Source organism: Glossina fuscipes, unplaced genomic scaffold, assembly GCF_014805625.2.
Source record: "Glossina fuscipes isolate IAEA_lab_2018 unplaced genomic scaffold, Yale_Gfus_2 0, whole genome shotgun sequence".
Classification (NCBI taxonomy): Eukaryota; Metazoa; Arthropoda; class Insecta; order Diptera; family Glossinidae; genus Glossina; species Glossina fuscipes.
The window spans coordinates 2,242,151-2,263,970 of NW_023998414.1; the positions used below are offsets into that span (position 1 = coordinate 2,242,151).

Here is a 21,820-nt window from a genome sequence, read left to right on the forward strand (position 1 = left end):
TATTATTATTATTATTATTATTATTATTATTATTATTATTATTATTATTATAAATTTAGTCAGAGAATAAATTCTAAGACTAAGAGTCTTAAAGCACTAGCATCTAAGGCTTTCCGGTTTAGTAAAAACTCTATCGCAGTTGAGATTTGAACCCACAACCATTGAGTTGCTAGTCGCCACTCGCTTATATTATGAGAAGAGTTTCGAGCAACAGATCAATCAACGCAGGCCAAGCTGCTCATAGTCAGTTTTATTTGGCAAAACAATATTTGATTATTGCAAAACTTTTTTCAAAGAACATTTTATATGCGAAGAGATTTAAAGACTGGTTCCATCACTTCAAAAGTTTTCCACCCGCATTTAGTGTATCAAAATTAATACTTTGCAGCGATTTGCTGGAGAATTTTGCCTCATATAAAAAATCTTTTCACAAAAGCACTCTGTTCCAATTCATTTTTCAACATCGTTTGGTCTTTGGTCGCCAAAACGTGTCAGTAATTGTCATATTTTATCGAAATTTTTCAACTGGCAACTATCAGATCAGAACGAATACGTGGACAGGCATCAGACATATAGACAATCTTATAAATCTTATTTCAAAAAATGATTTTGAATCCATCGATGTCATGAAAGTTCTGTCTATTTCAAGTCTTTCTCGAATGTGACATACATTCTCACAAGTTTAGTGCTCAATTTTAATCACAAGCACTTTCGATTATGATAGTCTACGAAAAAGATTGATTGCATCCTACGAAGTCAAGTTTTTCAAAATGTTTTCACGTAATTCGTATTCGCTAAGATAAGAATTGCATAGCTTATGAACTAATGCTCTTGAAGAGGAATATGAATGAAAGATGCACAAACCGAAGGGGTTAAAACATCATTAAAATTCATAAGAAATATTGAAACAATTTTCGATCATGTTTCCTTATAAAAAGTTTTCGTAAAACGTAAGCGTATTATACGTCGCGTATTTAACAAGAAGAAATATTTTAATCAAAATGATGGACTCATATACAAATTAGTGAAGGTGAACGAGTTTCAATTACAAAAAAAAAAAAAAAAATTTATAGAATACGTTTTACACAATACATCGATGAATAATACCGCCAGTCCGCATAGTGAAGTCTATATTATTGCAAAACAATGTATGCATATATATGTATGTATGTATATATATATGCTGTTGCGTTTCCTTAAAAGTAAATTGTTGTTGCCAAAACAAGCTCATGCACAAAATGTGGGTTGACTGTTGCGATCATTCTTGATCGTTGTACACAAGTAGCCAGCCAGCCAGCCAGCCAGCCACCAAATGTGGGTAATCATTGCGGTTATCGTGGTGTAATCATCAATGTTTAAATCGTTCAAGATCAAGGTTAAAAAAACAACATTTAATTAATGTTTTCTGTATTTTTTTTTCTTTCTTTTTAAGCAAAACATTTACCGCATTTACATACAATTTGTTCACTTCTTTATATGAATCATCATTAGGGCGTAATAACTTTTATGCAGATAGCTTGATTATTACTATTGCAAGTCTTTGAAACCCACTCAATCAATATTCCATTCCTGTTATGGACAAGACCAATACGTAATGTTTTCTTTTTTTTCGAATGAAGCGAGTAATCGCCGCTTCAAACTAAAGTTAATAGTGAGAGCAGATTTTGAATAACTTATGCACAATGGCACTGGAAAAGTATTTGTGAACGCCCTAGACAGACAGTTTAGTTATGAATTTATGAAAACTATCTATTAATTGCCGATATACAACTGAATTAATCAATTAAGTCCGTTGACTACGGCGAATATGTAAATTAAGGAAAAGGGCATTAAGTCATTTCAAGTTCTGTTCACATGATTAAGTTATACAGTCTTGTGCTCCCTATGGAACGCAAAAAAATATGTTTCCAAAATTCTTCGTTATTTGCTGAGGTTCAGTTATTATTGAGATGAATTCCGCTTCATACATACGTAAAAAGTTCCAACATTCGCTGCACTGCTACGCGTAAGGATACATACATTGAGTTTGTAAGATTGTTTGTAATATGTTGGGGAAAGTCTTGAGATGGATGCATCTTTTATTGGAATCAGATCGATTTAGAATTATTTTCGAGCCGATAGCCTGTGTTGCTAGTGCTCAATGTCTTTTTTTAGTCTAAGAATTCAATTCATTAGTCTAAAATTAAAATAATAATAATAATAATAATAATAATAGAATTATTTTCAGAATTTATTTAATTGCATCTGTGCGGACGATGTCTGCTTTGATAGTCGAAAAACGAGCTCTAGCGACCAATCCCCATAGAATATGTTTTGATAAAAAGCAGTGAAAAATAGTATTGAATGTGAATGTAAATAATTTTGATTGGATGTCGCACACAACCTTCTCGCATATAAACTTTTTGACAAAAATTAATTTCTTAAAATGGCAACAACAACAACCCGTGCTGCCCAACATATTATGATGAAAATTAATGATTTGACATTTACGTTTACTATGCTAATATCGGACCGACGAGGTCGATTTCTTGGGACACCGAAAAATAAGCCTTCATAAATATGAAATATGATAAAAAGATATAATTTCTAGCATTTTTTTAACGGAAACAAGGTCAAGAAGAAATCAATTCTTTAACCAAAATATTTACTAATTTCGTATTCATTGGTTCACGTTTTGAGTGCCCTACCATATACGGGTATTTATAAAGGATAAGATAACAAAGTTTAATTTTAGTTATTTTATGACGAATTTTAAGACGAGTATTATGCAAAGTAATGATCGGCATTTTAACTTTCTTTTTTTTTTTTTTTTTTTGATTCTCCGACTTTTTACTTTGTTATAACCGGCACCATTTATGACATCAATTGTCTTTGTGGAGTTTCTGGAGCTGTGTACAACCACTAGAAACGCTTGAGATGTATCCGCTTCAATATCATTTTCCAAAACGATCATAGCTTGTCTGCCGGTCTATTGTCTGTCCATGTATTTCTGTTTTCAACAAAAGGATCGCAATTTTTCGGATATTTTAATCGTTTTTGGTACATCAAAATATTTTGGTACGCACGCTATTGAAAATGATTCGCCCGCTTCGCATACATTGTCTTATTTTGAAAAGTCGTCATGCGAATCACTGTATTAAGCGAAGTAATGTTGGTTATTAAATGTTGGACTATGGTTGACTATAATTTGATTTTGTCGATGTTCTCCATTTAATCTTAAAATGATTTTCACTAGTCCAAAAGACCAAAAGCTTTCAAAATAAATTGAACAAGATCTAGTAAATCGTAACTAATTAGCTGCTTACTCTAAATGCATACTAGATGCACCGACGAGATTTTCAAATGCGTTTTTTTTTAATATTGTGAAATAAGAAGAAAAAAAGCAAGACGACTTATATGTATAATATAAAACATATACAAACATACATATATACATTTAATTATATATACCTGGATCAATGCGATGACAAGCAACGAGTGGATCACCTTTAAATCCTGAAGGGCAACTACATACAGCCACATGATTTTTAGGCTAAAAAATAATTTAAAAAAAATTTTTCAATTCAAAATATTTAAAATATAAAGTAAATTTAAAAGAAAAAACAAAATATAATTTTTTTACTTACTTCACAATTTGCATTTGCACCGCATGCACCAACACATGGATTAACGCAGCGAGAATTTTTACATTGTAAATCGCCGCGACATTCGACATTGTCCAAGCACTCACCACGATTGCAGAGAGTCAATGGATTTCCACTAAAGCCCGGCGGACAAGAGCAAACAGGCCGACCACCACTGGCTTCCTGACAAACTGCATTTACACCGCACGGATTATCATTGCAACCGTGATAAACTGTATCAACTAAATATTTAATGCATACATGCATACATTATTATTATGTTTTTGCATACAATCAATTTATAACATAACTGCGATTGTCGTAACAGCTTCTAAGAGTTTAATTACTCAGTCGCCGTAGAAAAGTTAATTAACTTAACAGGATCAGTACGAATGCGTTAAAAAATGTCAAGAAACGCGTGATTGGATTGAATAAAATCAATAAATATTATTTATGAGTTTTGATCTTGTCAAGCAAGGATTAATTAATTTTTTTTTTTTTTTTTTTTTTTTTGACTACTTAACGTATAGTAATAGTAAGTACCCTGTATAGGGCGAAATACAAGGCGACTTTTATATGATTGAACTATTTTCATTGTAGAGGATACCATATATCATATAAGACTATATTACCAAGATCTGTGCATTTATTTATAATTTATATGAATGCTGGGTGCAATTAAGGAAGTGAATGTAAAATTTTGATGAGATAAATATGCGAGGAAGAAATTCAATTAATTCCAAATATATACCACGATCTTGATAAATAATTCTCTCGACAGTGGTGCCCTCAGGGTATGTATAATACGTACGTCCAGTGTACGAGCATCCCTTACAGGCAGTGGCACGTTTCTCCAATTTTTTATCCGATGCTGCCGCACCCAAAGTCGCTAAACCGACTATTAGCACAACTTCCAAGAAACGCTGCAATGAACACTTAAACGACAGACAGGAAATAAATATTAAGAGCAAGCAAACTTTCAAAATGAGTCTCTCACAAAAAAAAAAAAAAAAAAGAAGAAAGAAGAAAGAAGAAAGAAGAACAACGTAAGGCAATCTTTTTTATAACAGTTTTTCATATTTGCCATCGTTTCCATGTTCAAATGACATTAACACTATATCCTGAGACTGTTATAAATCGCATTCGTTTTATTATACGTATTTTTTTTTTAAATTAAACTAATTTGTTGTTGTTGTTGTTGTTGTTATTTAATATTATTATTTTTCTTTTTCAAATAATTTATTCCCTAAACCCACGCAAATTGACTCTGAATAAATGTATGATAAACTAGTTATAGGCGAAAACTTGTAACGCCATACATAACTCTTTAAGCAGATTTTTCCACTTGCAACTGCGTATTTGTGTGTCGATCACGTGGAGCCGTATGGGATATTAAAGATAATTAATATTAATATATTTACTGTTTGTAAAGATATGTGTCGCTGACAAAATTATGTTAACACATCTTAGGCTGTAATCTGATAATCGAACATTAATTGATTAAATTAATCAAAATAATTTCCATATATTCACTGCAAAAATAGAACGCGTCGAGTCAAATTCGAATATTTATCAAAGCGCGTTTGATTTGCGAAAGTGAGAAATGCGAAGAGGAAATGAAGAAGTATCATGGCTTCGCATTTGAGGGACTTTTTACAATTTTTTACCGTCTAGTAAATAATGTGCGAGAAGGCAAATGCTTTTCGAAAGTTTTGTTAAAATTTCCATTGTCTTCGTTTTCGGTTTCGCCGGCGTTGTACAAAATGCTGTCCAGCTTTGTTGTACTGGGTATATTAAATTAGTGCGGACGTATGTAACACGCAGAAGGGCTTAAAATGGACCCAACTTTCATTATACCGATCGATACAGAATCTTAATCTGAATTGATCTAAGCCACTCTGTTCGTCTGTCTGTCTGATGTCTGTCCATATAAATTTGTGTTCAAGCTACAGGACGCAATTCTTCAGATATTTTGATGAAATTTACTACGTGACACAAGAAGGAACGCTATCGAAAATGACACGAATCGGACCGGTGTCCATATAAATCCCTATTCTGAAAAGTCGTTATATGGAAAAAAATTGGAATTTTCAAAATTTCTCCGCTCAGGCTAAGTAGTAGTATTTCGATATTCGAAAATACTTTGGACCCGCTGCGACAATTTTTGAACTTTCTCTCATATTATAAAAACCGAAGTTCATGCGACATTTAATGCTTCATGATGAAAATTATATCATAATAGTAATGTGATATGAAAAAATTAATTAACTGTACCAAAAATTTGAATCATCTTGGCCTATTTTTCGCGATCCTTTACACATAACGATTTTCACGAGAATTGATTCTTTTGTAGAGCAGCAAAGTTTAAGTTTTAATATGTGATGATGAAAATTTACTCATAATAGCAATTTCATACAATGCAAAATGAACTCTACAAAATTTGGACCTATTTGGGCCTATTTTTTTTTTGTCCTGCCCTATATAAGGTTTCAACTTGTACTACATTAGATTGGGTTTTGGGCCCACTTTTCGATAATTAAGCACTTGACAAATATGCCTTTATATAGAAATAATATGTAATAGTTGTCTTCCATAATAAAAATAAAATTTGTGTTAGAGAATGCGATGTAGGGTATTTAACGATCGGCCTTGCCCGATTATAATGTTCTTACTTGTTTTCACTAAATTTTGACAATACATGAACAATGAATAAAAAATTTGCTTCACAGGTGTCTACGAATTGTACGCGTTCGTAAGAAGCGTAAAGAATTATTTTTATTATATTTATTTATATTTAATTTGATCCAACAAATTATGTTTATTACGTTATCAGATAAATATCAAGTAAATATCAATTAGGCCTCTGTGTAATGTGCATGTAATACTAAAAGTGCAGCATACGTTGACATATGTAATTACAAGTTCTAATGATTGGTGATAGGCTAGTGCCGCCTTATATGCTATGTTGCAGGCAGTTCAGAATTGTAAAAATAGAAAGCAATCCATACCACGTTATAAATATAAATCTTGTACAAACTTGTAATTCATTTTCGACTTTCAATATAATTCTTATTCTATTAATCTTATAGCATAGAAAAACATGTCACATTACGCAGAGCATTTTAATTTCACACATTATTGTATTATTAATACAATTACATAATTAATTATCGCGATAATCATATATCATATATTATGTCTTATGCAAAATCATAGCTATTTGCGTACTTTTCATGACCACGAAAAAAATTGTTGCTTGTTAAAAAGTGTCCCCCCCCCCCCCCCCCCCGAAAAAAAAAAAAATAAATAAATAAAAAAATAGATCTCCCTGTTCCAATTTAGATACAATTAAGTTTTATATCAAACTACGGTCCTGAACTAACGGTCATATGGCTATAAAATATTAAAAATGAAATCTTTTTACTCAAAAATCGCGATTTATAAATTAAACACAATTGCACATACAGCATTACAACATTAAACAGACCGATGGACAGACAAATCTGAATCATTTCGAAAAATTAATTTTGAAAATAATTCAGAATCGTGGATCGGTGGATCTCATACAAATTCTTCTCGGTGTAACATATATTCATACAAACTAAATATAACCTTTATTATAAGTGTAGAGTGCAACAAGGCAACCCAGGAGGAGGTGACGCTAATTGAAATTCCAATGCAAATGAAATATTAACTGAATGGATGTATATTAGCCATTAGTGTAAATCAGTTCAACTAAGCAAATTCCAAAAAACCAGAGGACCAGAGGACCAAATCAACCAATTTGTATAGATCGTCTAAGAATTATATATCTTTCAAAAATACATTTTGTGATTTACAATCGGACTTTTTAAATTGGTTTGCAACTTTAGTGCATCAAAGATCACTTCACCTTTTTTTTTTTTATTCGCGCCTAAAGAATATGCAAATTTTATGATTTAATATATGCCGTTAATTGTCGCTTACAAGGGTTGCATTTATAAAAAACGCGCTTGAAGGAAAGGAAAATCTTCATTTATCTAGAATATAATCTGCATGCGTTCCTATCGTCTTGAATATGTTTTCCAAATTGATGCTCAAAAACCATATAATATTAGTTTAGGTCTTTAAAATATTATCCAGTCGCCTTCGTCCAGTTTGAATCCAATAAGTTGATATTAAAAACTCCTATGGGATAAACACACACTTATTCTATCAGTTTGTGTCAAACGTTTAGATTGTTTCAAGTTTTCATCTATTTTATACCCTACCGAAGAATGAAGTTTTCGTGAAAGTTTGTGTATTTGTGTCTATTATATCAAGTTTTCCTTTATCTTATCCCCTATCAAAGAGAGAGTTGCCCTGAAAGTTTATTTTACGATGTTTGCGATGCCTAAGATTATGCTTCACTACTACGCTTTAATAAATATAGAATTCTTGATGACCTTGAGCGTTGAAGTCGGTTTAGGCATATTACATACATGCAAACGGGAAAATAAAATGACAAAAAATTGCAACTTTTTTTTAAATGAAGTCACCAAATCAAGCCAAAAAACGGAGGTGAACTCCCAAAAACTCCTCAAAAACTGAACGACTACAACTTATCAATAACATAGAACCCATTCACTAACATTGTTTTAACGGACTTGTAAATCTTCAATTTAAAGTGAACTATACTATTCGATTGGTTAGATAAACGCGTAATCAAAACAAAAAAAAAAAAAAAAAATTGTAATTGTTGGAGTACAGAGCTCGAATCGAAAGCAAGTACAACTTCCTTATAGATGATTTCCTATTTTAAAATTTTTTGATTGGTTTCTATTGATTTTAAATATACTTGCTTTCGAAATGCTTTGTTTACTAGGTAGTAAACAAATGATTTTATTTTCTTATACTTTTATATTTAGTTATTTATTTATTTATTTTGTTTTTTTTTTTTTTTTTTTTTATTTCCTTCATCACTATGCACATAAGCCGGACTTTAATGAAGAATATCCGCCGTAGCATTACTTACCATCTTTCTTAATATCCTTAAATTATATATAATTTTGAAATATATATATATATGTATGTATGTATGTATGTATGGATGTATTATATATATGTACGTATATATGTACGTATTATCAAGTCTTGTACTTAATACCGCAGTGATTTGAAACAAATTTAATAAATCGCTATTTATGGGCAATTGATTACGAACGTAACCGCCATTTAAAACCAATCGAACACTTTAAGTTAACTAAGTAACAAGCTAGCTCGCGCTAGCTTTTATAAGCATTTCGTTTAACTAGCCGCAAAAGCGTTTTAAAAAGGCAGAGGGCGTCTCGTAAATGAAACAAACGAATTTCTTTAAGCATTTTAATAGGAAGAGCGTAAAATCTCTTCTATGTTGTAGCTTGTGTGTTATATATATATATATATATATATATATATATGTATATATATGTATACGCACATATCTGCATTTATGGTTACATACGTTAACGATGATCAAAGTAAAGTGTTTGGCCCCTTTTTTTGCTATCTTTAAAGCAAACAAATAATAAATAATAAAAATAAATTTTCAGGTTTATTTTTTCTTTTCTTCTCCAACTTTTAACTAATCGTGCTTCTCTTGTCTTTTATAAAAAATTACTAAAATGCCACCAAATATATGCAAATTTATACATAATTTCTAATTTGAAAAAAAAATAAATAAATAAATAGTAAAAGTGAGAACATTGTCGTCAGGCAAGGCCGACCATTAAGTATCCTCTAGGACTTCATCTAATGCAGTTATTCCCTCATTTTGGTAATAATACACCAAAAATTACACATTATCTTCATACAAATGCATACTTTTTCATATAAGCCCGCATATTGGAGTATGGCCAAACCATGACATGGCGTCATCAAAATTTCGCAAACTTAATTTACTTCTTAAAACTTTCATTATTTTTTAGTTTCCGGCATAAACAACCAGAAACTAGACTTTCTCTCTCTCATAGTAACCCCTATATGTGATAAGATTTAAAAAAATAGACTTATATGATCCGAATTCTCTACTGTATCTATAGAAAAATTTTCATCACAAAATATTAAGAAATAAACTTTTTTGTGAAGGGCTTACGATTCATAAGATATCAAATATGGACTGGAATCCAGGAAATAAATTCATTTGATTCAAATTTCGTCCACTTCCTTTGTATGTCATATTACTATCATGAACAAATTTTCATCCCGAAACAACAAGTAGGCCTTTTTTTTTTGGGTTTTATCACCGCATATAAGGATTCTCAGGAAATGGAAACTTTACATGTCAAAAAGGCCTATGTATTTCGAATTCGATAAAGCTAACTTATTTGTCAATTTACTGGTGTAAGCCAATTTTCACCATGAAATGTTAAAAATTAGACCTTGTTGTGATGTAAGACTAAATTTTTGCACGAACGATTCTATAAGAGGAGGTTCAAAAAACCATCCTAGCCCAATCAAATTTTTCATACTCATTTAGAAAGTCGAAATACTATTACCCAGCCACATTCGTCGAGAAATTTTGAAAATTGCAAATTTTTTTCGGTGACTAGTCAAAAAGGTGAACCGATACGGGACATTTTCAATAGGATTGGTTCTTGGGACAAAGTACGTCTTTGTAACAAATTTCATCCAAATGTCTCAAAAATCACGATCTGTAACTGAAATCTCAAAACTTCATAGACAGAAATTAGGCGGATAGACGGATGGACAGGCTTAGACCGATTCAGAATTGTTTCCTATATTTTTTCTATAATAAATCTTGGGTCTGTCTTAAGCCATTCTGAGTGTTATGTACGTCCGCATAAACTTAATATACGCTGCTTCGCAAGTAGTGTAGGGTATAACGACAAAAACGCGAAAATTCAAATTTGAATATCTGGACACCGACTGTGTGGATTTCATTAACTCTCGTTCGCTTCGATGTTGAAAAACAGATAGTCTTGTTTTTTGCTTTATGTATCACTATCGTTTACTATTATATATTTAGAAAAAATGAAGGAAAATAGTGCCCCGATTGACTTTTGCTTGTTTATAAACAATCAACGCTATATAAACAACGATAATATCATACAGAAATCAGTGAAAACAATCTTATATGTATATTAGCCAAAACCTAATATATGTCTATATTAAGGAAACAAAAAAAAAAAAAGAGGAATATTATATATAGATTAAAATCTTTAAGTAATAAAATAAGAACCGTTTAGTATATTTTGAAAAAAAAATAAAATTTCTTGTTTGTCAAATCCCAAGTGTTGACGAGTAGCTCCGCTAATACCTTTGGATATTATATATTGGCTGTATGCATAAATATTTATTTCAAGATGCTGGTAAATAGAAACCTGATTTGAACGTTATATATTACTTCTTATTTTTTTGCCTATACTTTGCATCAAGTTTTTAACTAAACAGTTTTGGTTAGAATTTCTTTTCTTTTCCATTCGCAGCTCTTTTCACTTATAAATGCAACTCTGAACAACCAATAATAACTCAGAAAAACTAATGAAAGACAATAGCGATTATGTTCTCGTCTGATTTGGCAGATTCGAAAGAGGATATTTAACAGCTGTTGTGCATACTGAATTCAAAAAGCCAGAATTAGTGCAAAATACTACATAACAATAGCGTACACAATACAAAATCACCTGAAAAAAAAACGAGAGAGACAGTGAAATTTTTCACACGTAATTGGCGCACCGGATTGACTTTTATTAAGAGGCAAAGGTGTAACGCTAGTCAGTTATGTATGTTATCACCTTTTATAAAATTAAATCGTCTTGTTTTTTTCTATTTGTAAGTACAAAGGTTTTCTTTAGATTTTCTTTTAGTTTTCTTTTACAGCTTCCTTTTTTTTGCATAAATGCAACTCTGAATAATCAACAGTAACTCTGAACAACCAATCCTAACGCAAAATGTGAGTTGTCTTGCTCTCAGATATGCAACAAGATATTTCACAGCTGTTGTGCACACACATAATTCAAAAAAACGGAAATTAATGAAAAGTAGCGGTTGATAATATCATACATAACGCAAAATCAGGCGAAAAGCGAGAACAATAATTAAACTTTTTCATACGTAATCGCTATCCTGCAGTAAATTATACACATAAATCTATTAAATTACATAAATAAAGTAAACAAAAATTTACAATAACAATACTAGCAATGAAACTGAAAAAGTGCTACCAAGTTTTATCGTAGTAAGCAAAGAGTAAGCACGCAGAGCACATAAAAAGAAAGCAATTGCATTCGTAAAGAAATGCTTTATAAAAAACCGAATTGAATATAGTGATCATATGTTTTATAGCATGCCTTTAGGCTAAATTAAAAATAATATACTTTTTAAGTAAATATCAGACTTTAAGGAAATTTGAAATCTAATAGTAGAAATAACATAAATTAATTCGAAAATTCAATGTATATGAGTCTTAATTCAACGAGAGGATACACTTTGGCACTCTGAAAACCCGAAACTTTCAGATGCTATGTAAGCGAAACAGTTCTTTCACTATTAATTTAACAGATATTTATGATAAATTTTAAATAGATCTTGCAGGTAGGATATTTTTAGTGTCTTTTTTATTATACTATGCACCACTTGTAATGAGAGTAAGTGTTTAACCAGATTTGTGACACTGACGTATTTTGGTCCTTGTTAGAAACTGTATTGAATCAGATACTTTTTGCGAGCAATTCCCTTATAATGGCGACGAGATCTTCAATATATTTTATAATATAAATCGGTCTAGCGTAATGATTTGATATATAAATACATGTTGTCAAAAGATGAGAATTGAGGATTCTGATGATAAATAAATCTTCATTTGGCAACATGGTCTAATTTATGTTGCTTCGTAGAGAAGCAAAGAATGCGAACTTTTACGGCAAAAAAAGTCATGTTGAGTTAGGCCAAATCAAGCTTTGAATCCCTGTCATATAAGATGTTTCCAGCAGATCAATGTTACAAATTATTATTTTCCATTATCTTATAAAATCGCAAATTTTTATTGAATTCTTAACTTTGGAATATAGTAGTCTGTTGAGACAGTGGACAGGGTTTGCTAATTTATAATGCTTTAACTTTCTTAAACCACTTTTGGGTTATCGATGCTTTTCTTCTATGAGTCAACAAATCAACAACACATGACTTGGTGCGCTGAGTGGAGTAAGAAAGGTTCAATGCGAACACGATATTCTTTGTTTGAACCTTAATAAAGTTAACAGATAACTGGATTATAAGCGTACACAGGTATCATCATTGTTATCATTCTTGAGTTTCAGTTAATTTTTTTGGTTTATTTTATTATATCTCGACTTTTGAAGCGAAATGTTCTAGGATTTTTGAAGTTCTGATGTCTGGCCAATCTATGCGAACAAGCATATAAGCATTAAGCTAAGAGTACGAAAAGCAGGAGCAATTGTAGGCGTGTCATTGCTTAGAAAAGTTGAACAATTTCCAAAAAATTCTGTAGCTGTGGCAATATGTATGCGATATACCCGATAATAGCGTTAATCACAACCGCAAAGACAGTATTTGTAATCCTTAGTAAATTACATAAAAGAAAGGGACTCGTAGCCGTTATTATTAAATGCAGGTTAAGTATTTATTAACAGCAACATAAATTTGTCATATTAGTTTTAAAGAAATCCCACATTTGGTAAAATGATCAAATACAGATTAATGGTATTTTAACTGTCGGCGCAGCTAGCGACTGGCGAAATGATTAAAAACAATGAAATTTGCCAATGATATATTGCTTGAAGAAAAGCTAATCAAGTCAAGAGAGTAAAAGCGTAATATTCAAAGGCACAAAACCGGAAGCATTATTGTAATTCGTGTAAATAATTTGCAATTAGATCTTGTAAGAATTATAAATGAAACTTATTTTATCCTATTTTATCGAATAGAACGTTGGAAAGTTCGCAAGACGCCATTTCACGTTACAATAGTTAATACATATGTGTGTTTGAAAAGCATTTTACCGAAATATTCATCCTTGTACGTTACGGTTACATGGATTACACGAGTAATATTTGTTGGGCGCTGAATTTACAATCAAAGGCAAATATATGTTGCATAAGATATTATAGTGATAGCTCATAATAAAATTTTGGATTTTAAACTTTTTTCATTATTCCCAGAGCACATTTTTAATCTAATGTTGATTTTTCCTGTTATTACATTTAAAATAAATAAATTTGATTTTTTAATCCTCGATTTTTTTTTTAATAAATATCAGCAATAATTTCGTACTCACTTTACTTGTAATGACTATAAATATAAATTATTCTGATAAGCTTTCAATAACAAACGATAGATTACCTAAAAAAATAACGTTATGAACAATTTATACTTAAGTAGCAAAATGGATTTTAAAAATATTTTTTTTTTTGTTTTACAATAATATTTTTATGATAGCTTAAGATCTGTTAAGGTTTCATTAAACTTTAGTATAAATAATAATAAGATAATTTACGCTGTAAGTTAAACTTATCTAATTACATTTACTTATCGAATGAATCAAAGAAAAACTAAAAATTTGTTTGTCTTAAAATTAATAAAAAATTTTCACTAAATAAACAAATGTTTACTTTTTTTAAATTTGAAAAATTTTAAAAATTAACGTCACCCTATACATTTACAATAATTAAATAATACAAAAAAAAAAAAAAAACCACTATCTAGAAAAAATAACAAATTTAAAAAACAAAGCAAACAATTATTATTATATACAAAGAAAAAGAAAAAAAAAAGAAAAACAAAATTGCTTTTTATTGAAGGAGTTTCTGTACAGTCCTTTTTTAAATGAAAATAAAAAGCACTTCAAATTATCAGCAGCTTGTACTTGGTATTCTCGTTACTTAATTAAAATGAAGATCCCTTAAAAGCAACGGAATATTATATCCTATTTTAAAACTTCGTTTTTATTAATTGACAGGGTATAATAAAATCGTTAGTTGGGATAAATCACACCATAAAGGAAACAGAGGTGTGCATAAGACTATCATTTCTTAAAAGGATGCATATTTTGTTTAAAACTCAGCTTAAAGGGCACAAAGACCTAAAATATACATACAAAAATTCATATGTATATTTGACTGCATATATAATTATATATATTATATTCAGGATGTCTATTTTTTAGGGATTCGCCATTTAGAGTACTCTACAGTCGTGACAAAAGGCCTTCGTCAGACTGAGGATATTCCTCGACGTGCTCTTCGTATTCTGTTTTAATATTCGCCAAAAATTCATTTTGCTTCTGTTGCTCAATAATGATGGCATCCAACTTATGATCAATAGAGCTAGGAAGGCTAGATCGTTGTTTACGCAATGTGCTCGTACGGGCATCAATTCTATGCAATGATTCGCAAACATGTCGTAATGATGTCGATATAAAGTTGTGAATGTCTGACGTGTTACTATTTCCAGAGTGATTGGAAGTGCTATGCGTTAACGGATTCTCTACGGTTGTATTCAAAATACGTTTGGATGGCTGGTGTTCGATGCTACTGTCGTCGGCAGTGGTAGAAAAACGCTTCAAAACCGTGGAACGTGATGATTCCATTGGAATCGCAGTCTCTTTTTCAACAATGTCTTTATCTACAATTCGACTTGTCTTTGTTTGCATTTGCAAAACGGTTGCTCTACTTTGTTGTTGTTTCGTTGGCGAATCGGCTGGCATAGATGATTCACCGTTGGCCTCGTCGCCGTCGCCGTCGCCGTCACTCCATTGAGCTTCCCTGCACTCATCAATTTTCGTTTTTATATGAAAGTTTTTGGCTGCCGTAATGTTTACTACACTCACTGACTGAGATATTGAACTTTTAACAGAAGCGGGTTCTGGCGGCACTAACGCTAAAGGTGGTGTACTGCTGTAATTAAAGTTGTTACACTCTTCGTTAGAATGTATCTCATCCACTATGCAACTAGAACTTTGTCGCTTTTGCAAGTCTTCGATCAGGTACAAAACAATTCGTTCCAACTGCTGAGGATTTTGAGAGGCAGGTAAATCCTGTACGGAATTCGTTGGCACCTTAGCATTTATTATTATGGAAAATCTATTTTTCATTTCTTGCACTTTACGTCGCCCGTCTTCTTCATCAAGCAAGGTATTGATGCAGACAAATGAATGAACTTTGTTCGTGCTTTTATCTATTTCCAGGTACCCTCTTGTTTGCATATAGATGAAATTTCCATTTCGCGACAATAACCGAAAGCAACTTTCACCATAATCACTATTACAATCATACATTTGACGCAAAGCCACAATAACCCAACGAACGTCGTCTTGATGCATAAATGAAAATGGACTTAGATTTCGAACCTGACGGAAAATTCATCCAAACATTTTTAATATGTAAGACTTTAAAAACTCAGTGCCATTAATCACTTACCTCGTCCTTTAGATAGCCTGCAACCAAACTTATGCGCTGATCACATTCAATAATGCGCCCATCAATTAAGTGACGTGTTTTATATTCCAAACGGTTTGCGTCTAAAGGCCAATTGAGAATTTTCGGTGGACGGATAATACGAGCCATGGCTACTAAGACAATATCGTTGCCACTAACTCCATGTAAAGCGGCCTGGGCTATGGCGTCGTGTTGCATTAAATGTGGTATGAAAGCACCTCCACCTATGACGGGCGCATTTCCATTACTACGTGAACGCCGAATTAGTTGGGAAACAATGGGATAACTGCCACTGGGTGCGATTGAATAATCGCTACGCCGAAAACAGCCGTCAATTTTAACGACCTCGTAGACCTTTCTTGCCTCAGATCGCGTAGAAGCACGAGCCAAGCGTACAGTAAAACAACGCTTATCGGCTCTTAATTTTTCATTGATGCGATCACAGTTGCCTTGATTGAATGGATTTTGACAATAGATCTTCTCTAAAGGATCTTGCTCCGGTTGTCGTTGCTGTGAATGGTATGATGTTTGAATAACTCCAAACAAGTTCTCAATATCTTTTGGAATTAAATGTTGTCTTAAAGAATTGTGATCATCTGGATGCGTTATTTGTAAAATATTCTGACCGTACAGGTCCGATTGGCAATGACCCAACAAATGTTCGACACTCGAGGAAATAAGCACTATTTGGCCGTGGCATGTTAGGGTTATAAGGAAACTGTCTAAGAGTTGGAGTAATGCATTAGTCATCAATTGATCGTGTCCTCTTATTTTATTGCGTCTAATCGCCGACTTCCCGAATACATATTGTAGTCGGAGACCATGTGTAGCAAATCTTAGCACAGCCGTTTTATCCATTCTGCGCTGTGCGTCCACTACATGCGGTACCATCGTTGCTAACTCACCGATACTAGCATTTAATTTATCTCGCCGTTGCTTCTCTGCCAAGTTGCGGGCTTCACGACCGTTAATAATAGTAACCCCACCATCTTCCGTCGTTGAAGGAGATGGGGTTGAAGACAACCGGGCCGTTTCCGGTTCACTTATCGCCGTGGATATCACATTTTCTGCCCCTATGATCTTATGAATGGACATTGTGGTCATTTTTAATGGCAATTTGCCAATTTTACAAATTTGTTTATTCCTTTTTTGCCTCTGTTCCTAATTTGATTGCAGTTGTTTTATTGAATCTTTTGCATTTTCCCTTTCTTACAATTCATATTCCTATATTCTCTTTACTCTCAATTGAATCTTTTCAAGGTCTCTTTCTGTTTTGATCCCGCACTACTGACACATCTAACTTTTTATGTTTCCAGTAAATTAATATATGCATTTATATAAATATATATGTATATGCATATATATATATATATATATATATATATACCACCACATCAACTCATTTACCCATTCAAATCGATGTTTATTTTTCTGATTGCTTGCGTGTTGCACTCTCTTGCCTTCTCTTGCCAGAAGTCGATTTGCATTCCAATTCTATTTAACACTTTCAACAATCCCTACTAGCAATCCATTATCCGAGGAAATCAATCTTAGACTTCATTTTTATTTACGCGTAATTTAATTGTCCTTTCTTTCACTAAATTGTTTATGTTTTTAACTACTTTTTTCGAAAAATTTCATTTGGTCATTTCTTCTTAAAACACGTTCAGCAGTAATACCGCAACTAATAATTGTAAGCAGTATTTCAAATCAGTTTACAGTATTCTCGGGGTGCTCATAATAAGAGGAGCATATTTATTTAATTTATTTCTTAAATGTACAAAAAAAAGAAGCGAAATGTGAATTTCAAAAGAGGAAAAAACGCGAGAAAAAGTATATATATTTATATATATATTCTTAAGGTTAATTATCGCATTTTACAGTATTCTCAATTTTTTCCATTATTGAAAAAAAATTCGTAAAGAAAGAGAAAAAATCTGATTTGAATTGAAACTAGGAAGCATAAGCATACTTATGCAGCAAATAATTGTTAATTTATGGTAAGTCATGCAGTTTTTTTTTTGCGACTGTGAACGATGATCGCCTGATGTCTTCATCCATGGAAAAGAGATTCTGCGCCCAAATTTTTTCCTTCCGATAAGGCGAATTATCATAAACAGTTACATTTCTTTTCATGCCTTTCGATTAATATTAATAGTTGAGCTAATCTCAAAAAGTCGATTCTCGGCCAAGGAGATTACTAAAAAGAACGATAGGCAGAGGCAACTGAAATATTAGCTACGACGAAACTCTGAGCCCATTACAAATATTTCATTTGTAAACAAATTCATATGCTTTTTTTTGAAGTCGCTATACCGACCTTTGATTTGTAAACAATTTCATATGTTTAGTTTCTTTGGTTCGGTTTAACAGCCCAACTAAAAATTTTAAAAATCTCAAATGGATCCGGAGATCGGTTAAAAATATTTAAAAGAGTCTGTGATGAAATCAAAAAATTTCATAGCGATTTAGTTAACATAACATAATAAAAAATGTTCGGGAATTCGTCACCGCAAATGTTGTGTTACTTAAAAGTATTCGAATTAATAATCGATAACGATTTTTGAATTTTGAAATGGGTTAGCCCATAAGCTAACAAATTTTCTAAAAATCCAAGTTCTAAAAATAATAAAACTAAATACACATTTATGATGTAGCAGGCTGCGCTGCACCTAGGGACACCGCTGCATCCAGCTGTTGCGTTGCACTCAAATACTGAGCTGCACTCAACTGCTGCGTGCACATGGCGGCTGCTATACCAATTTTCACCCCATATACCAAATTTTATCGTAATATTTTAAAAACTGCGACTGCGCTGCAAAGAAATTAAATTTTAATTTTTTGCGGAAAACGTAAGCGGTAACATCGTCCTAAATTGGAAAGGAAACTAGTGGTAGATGCAGCGCAGTCGCTAGGTGCAGCGCTGCAGTTTGTTGCATAAGTCATGTATGTTAGCCTGTGTTATGTTAAGGACGGAAATTTTCAAAAATTCTGCGAGTAAAACTTAATGTAAAGTGCACACTGCTGGAAAGGCTATTATAATAGAGGATTCACGCTACACTAGTTTCATTTGTTCACAGGGTACAATTTTCCACATTATCTTAGCAAACTTTCGCTTTATCAACCTCATCTATGGCATAGTTTAAACACGCTGTGCTTTCAAATATTAATTAATTTACGTAAATATATATTTTGTATATAAAAGTTTATAAAGATATTCTCGAAAAGTACCATTTTAACAGTATTCTGAATTAAAACCCTGCGAGACTTCGTTTACCAGAATTCTGTTAATAGTTTAGCAGAGCTCTGTAAAAAATTGGTTTGCGTCTTTACTAGTTAAATTTAAGTATAACTTCACATCTTTGGTTTTCAAGTCAAAGTATTTAAGCTCTTCTTTTGTTTGATTTAACTGCGTCAGTAAAACCCACTTCTATGCTGCGATTAAATTCATTTTCTTCATTATTTACATCAATAATCAGCCAAAACAAATTTTTTTTCTTTACGTAAATCTTTTTTATTGTTGTTTTTCATATATTTATTTTTTAATTTTATATTGATTTCTTTATTTTTGTTTCAAAAATTACTTGATTTGATTTATATTGTTCTATAACATGGCTTTCCACCGTGATTGCCGCGTGGAACTTTACAACCTGAAAATAAGAATAACGCGGCGCTGTGTCGGCGCTCTAGGAGTAGTCGCTTTAGTAGCTAATTAGTTATACAAATGAAAATTTTGGCAACTCTGGAGCAATAATGATTTAAAAAAAACACAACTAGTTTTAATTATAAGCATCTACAAACACTAAAAATAAAGTGTTTTTTTTTTTTTCAAAAATCTAAACAGAACGGAGTTTTATATTGTGATTATGCCAAGAAATCTCGAAAACTAGGCCAGTAAAAAAGACTCAAGGTGGAGCAATGGCAGAGCCTAGTTCGCCCATGCAAAATTTGTGGAAGCCTGAGCTGTATAAAATACAGTTAGAGGCTCCTACACCAAAGCCCTTATCTTGCCTAAAAATTTTAACAGAGTACGAGAGAAAGCCGAGTTTCTATGGTAATGAGTACCACGGGCGAATGGGGCACTTGGAAGCCGAAGATTTGTTAAATAATAAAGCAGATGGTACATTCTTGCTTCGGCGCAGTCCCTCTGCTCGTGATTATTATACATTAAGTTTGCGTTTTGATGAACGCACCAAACATTTTAAAATATACTATAAATTTGGACATGGACATTATTTGCAAGAACAATCCAAACGTTTTGAATCTATACACGATTTGGTAGCGGATGGCCTTGTAAATTTTTATATGCAACAACATGCTGCCCCCATTATTCAAGAAATTAACCAGCAAACTGGAAATTCGTATCATCAAAGTCCGTATATGACACTAAATCGTAGAAAATTGCGCGCACTTTCAAATGAATTACGCAAATCTATTGCCAATAAATTCGATGGGCTGGACGACTCTGAAATAAAAGCTGTTACTGAGGAAAACGATTTGTCATCAAACAAAAATATGGAAAACGCAACTAAGATGAAAGAAAATGATGCCGACTCTATCTTGCCATTCATTTATGAGAAAGTTCACGCTTTTAAAGTCCATACATTTAAAGGACTAAACTGGTGTGAAGTTTGCGCCAATTTTTTATGGGGCTTCACCGCGCAAGGCGTTAAATGTGATGATTGCGGAATAATAGCTCATTCTAAATGCTCGGAATTGGTACCTGCCAAATGTATACCAGATCTTAAACGTATACGTGGCGTTTTTGGCACAGACCTAACAACAGTCGTTCAGTTGTATCAATGTTCCATTCCCTTCGTAGTACAACGATGTGTAGAAGAAGTTGAAGCACGGGGAATGCTTCAGGAGGGAATATACAGGGTTTCAGGGTTTGCCGATGAAATAGATGCACTTAAATTAGCGTTAGATAGGGATGGGGAAAAAACGGATATGTCAGAAACAGCTTATGGGAATATAAATGTAATAGCAGGCACTTTAAAATTATATTTGCGCTTATTGCCAGTACCGTTGATCACATTTCAAGCTTATCCAAATTTTATGGACGCTGCAAGTACGTTAACTTTTAATTTTTAAGAACGAAACGAGCTTACTTACATTTTATTTAACAGGAACGTTCAATAAAGATGATCAAGTGAAAGAAATGAGCGAGGCTGTCAAAAAGCTACCGTTAGCACATTTCAACTGCCTCAAATACATGATGGAACATCTGAAACGGTATAACGGTTTATATTTGCAATGGCTCCAACTTTATAATTAAGTTTATAATTTTCCCAATGCTTAGGGTTGCTTCGCATTACGCTGCCAATAAAATGAATGAACATAATTTAGCGACTGTATTTGCACCGACATTGATTGCCACTCCTCAGCACTTGACGAATTTGACAGAGGAAATATTTATGCTGTCATGCCTAATAACCAACTGCTCCCATATTTTTTATTAGTATTTATGAGCATTCACATTAAAAATTGTCTTGTCATTGTGTCACACGTCCTCCCTGCATTCGATATTAACACCAAAGTATTCATAAAAATCTCGCCCTGTCACCACCCTCCGAATTAGTTTAGGCAAATGGATCTTTGAAATATCAAGTTTTTTATACATATTTTTCTATTGAATTATACAACAAAAATATATATTTACAAAATCGGTTTTTTTGGTTTATATTCGATCTCGGGGGGATAAAAACAAACTTATAAGAATTCCTGAAAACAATTTCGCAGAATATTATAATCGATAAAAATTGCTTGGGAAACAACTAAACG

The 21,820-nt window shown here is 32.4% G+C and overlaps 3 protein-coding genes and 1 long non-coding RNA gene across 5 annotated transcripts in view; 2 read left to right on the forward strand and 2 right to left on the reverse strand.

Moving 5' to 3' along the window:
• The window catches only part of LOC119638155 (neurogenic locus notch homolog protein 1), an 11,304-nt gene extending 2,653 nt beyond the window's left edge, over positions 1–8,651 (reverse strand). The window contains exons 1-4 of one of the 2 annotated variants that reach the window (XM_038034824.1): positions 8,617–8,651; positions 4,435–4,558; positions 3,627–3,865; positions 3,451–3,532 (exon numbers count right to left, since the gene is read on the reverse strand). In XM_038034824.1, coding sequence (XP_037890752.1) covers positions 3,451–3,532; positions 3,627–3,865; positions 4,435–4,558; positions 8,617–8,619 — 448 coding nt within the window. In that variant the 5' untranslated portion in view covers positions 8,620–8,651. Of the gene's footprint in view, positions 1–3,450; positions 3,533–3,626; positions 3,866–4,374; positions 4,559–8,616 lie in introns of both variants that reach the window. The other variant, XM_038034819.1, reaches the window with a different exon arrangement.
• A 3,556-nt stretch (positions 8,652–12,207) lies between these two features.
• On the forward strand, positions 12,208–14,022 carry LOC119642499. The gene is made up of 3 exons (XR_005248060.1): positions 12,208–12,869; positions 12,944–13,458; positions 13,529–14,022. It is a non-coding gene; the product is annotated as an uncharacterized LOC119642499 (long non-coding RNA).
• A 363-nt stretch (positions 14,023–14,385) lies between these two features.
• On the reverse strand, positions 14,386–17,704 carry LOC119642204 (aryl hydrocarbon receptor nuclear translocator-like protein 2). The gene is made up of 2 exons (XM_038041245.1): positions 16,019–17,704; positions 14,386–15,948 (listed from the first exon to the last, which is right to left on the reverse strand). The coding sequence occupies exons 1-2, from the start codon at positions 17,138–17,140 to the stop codon at positions 14,788–14,790; spliced, it is 2,283 nt and encodes a 760-aa protein (XP_037897173.1). The 5' UTR covers positions 17,141–17,704; the 3' UTR covers positions 14,386–14,787.
• A 2,091-nt stretch (positions 17,705–19,795) lies between these two features.
• Positions 19,796–21,705, forward strand: LOC119643421 (beta-chimaerin). The gene is made up of 3 exons (XM_038042771.1): positions 19,796–21,107; positions 21,166–21,271; positions 21,339–21,705. Exons 1-3 carry the CDS (start codon positions 19,955–19,957, stop codon positions 21,496–21,498), a joined length of 1,419 nt encoding a protein of 472 aa, XP_037898699.1. The 5' UTR covers positions 19,796–19,954; the 3' UTR covers positions 21,499–21,705.
• Positions 21,706–21,820: the final 115 nt, after the last annotated feature.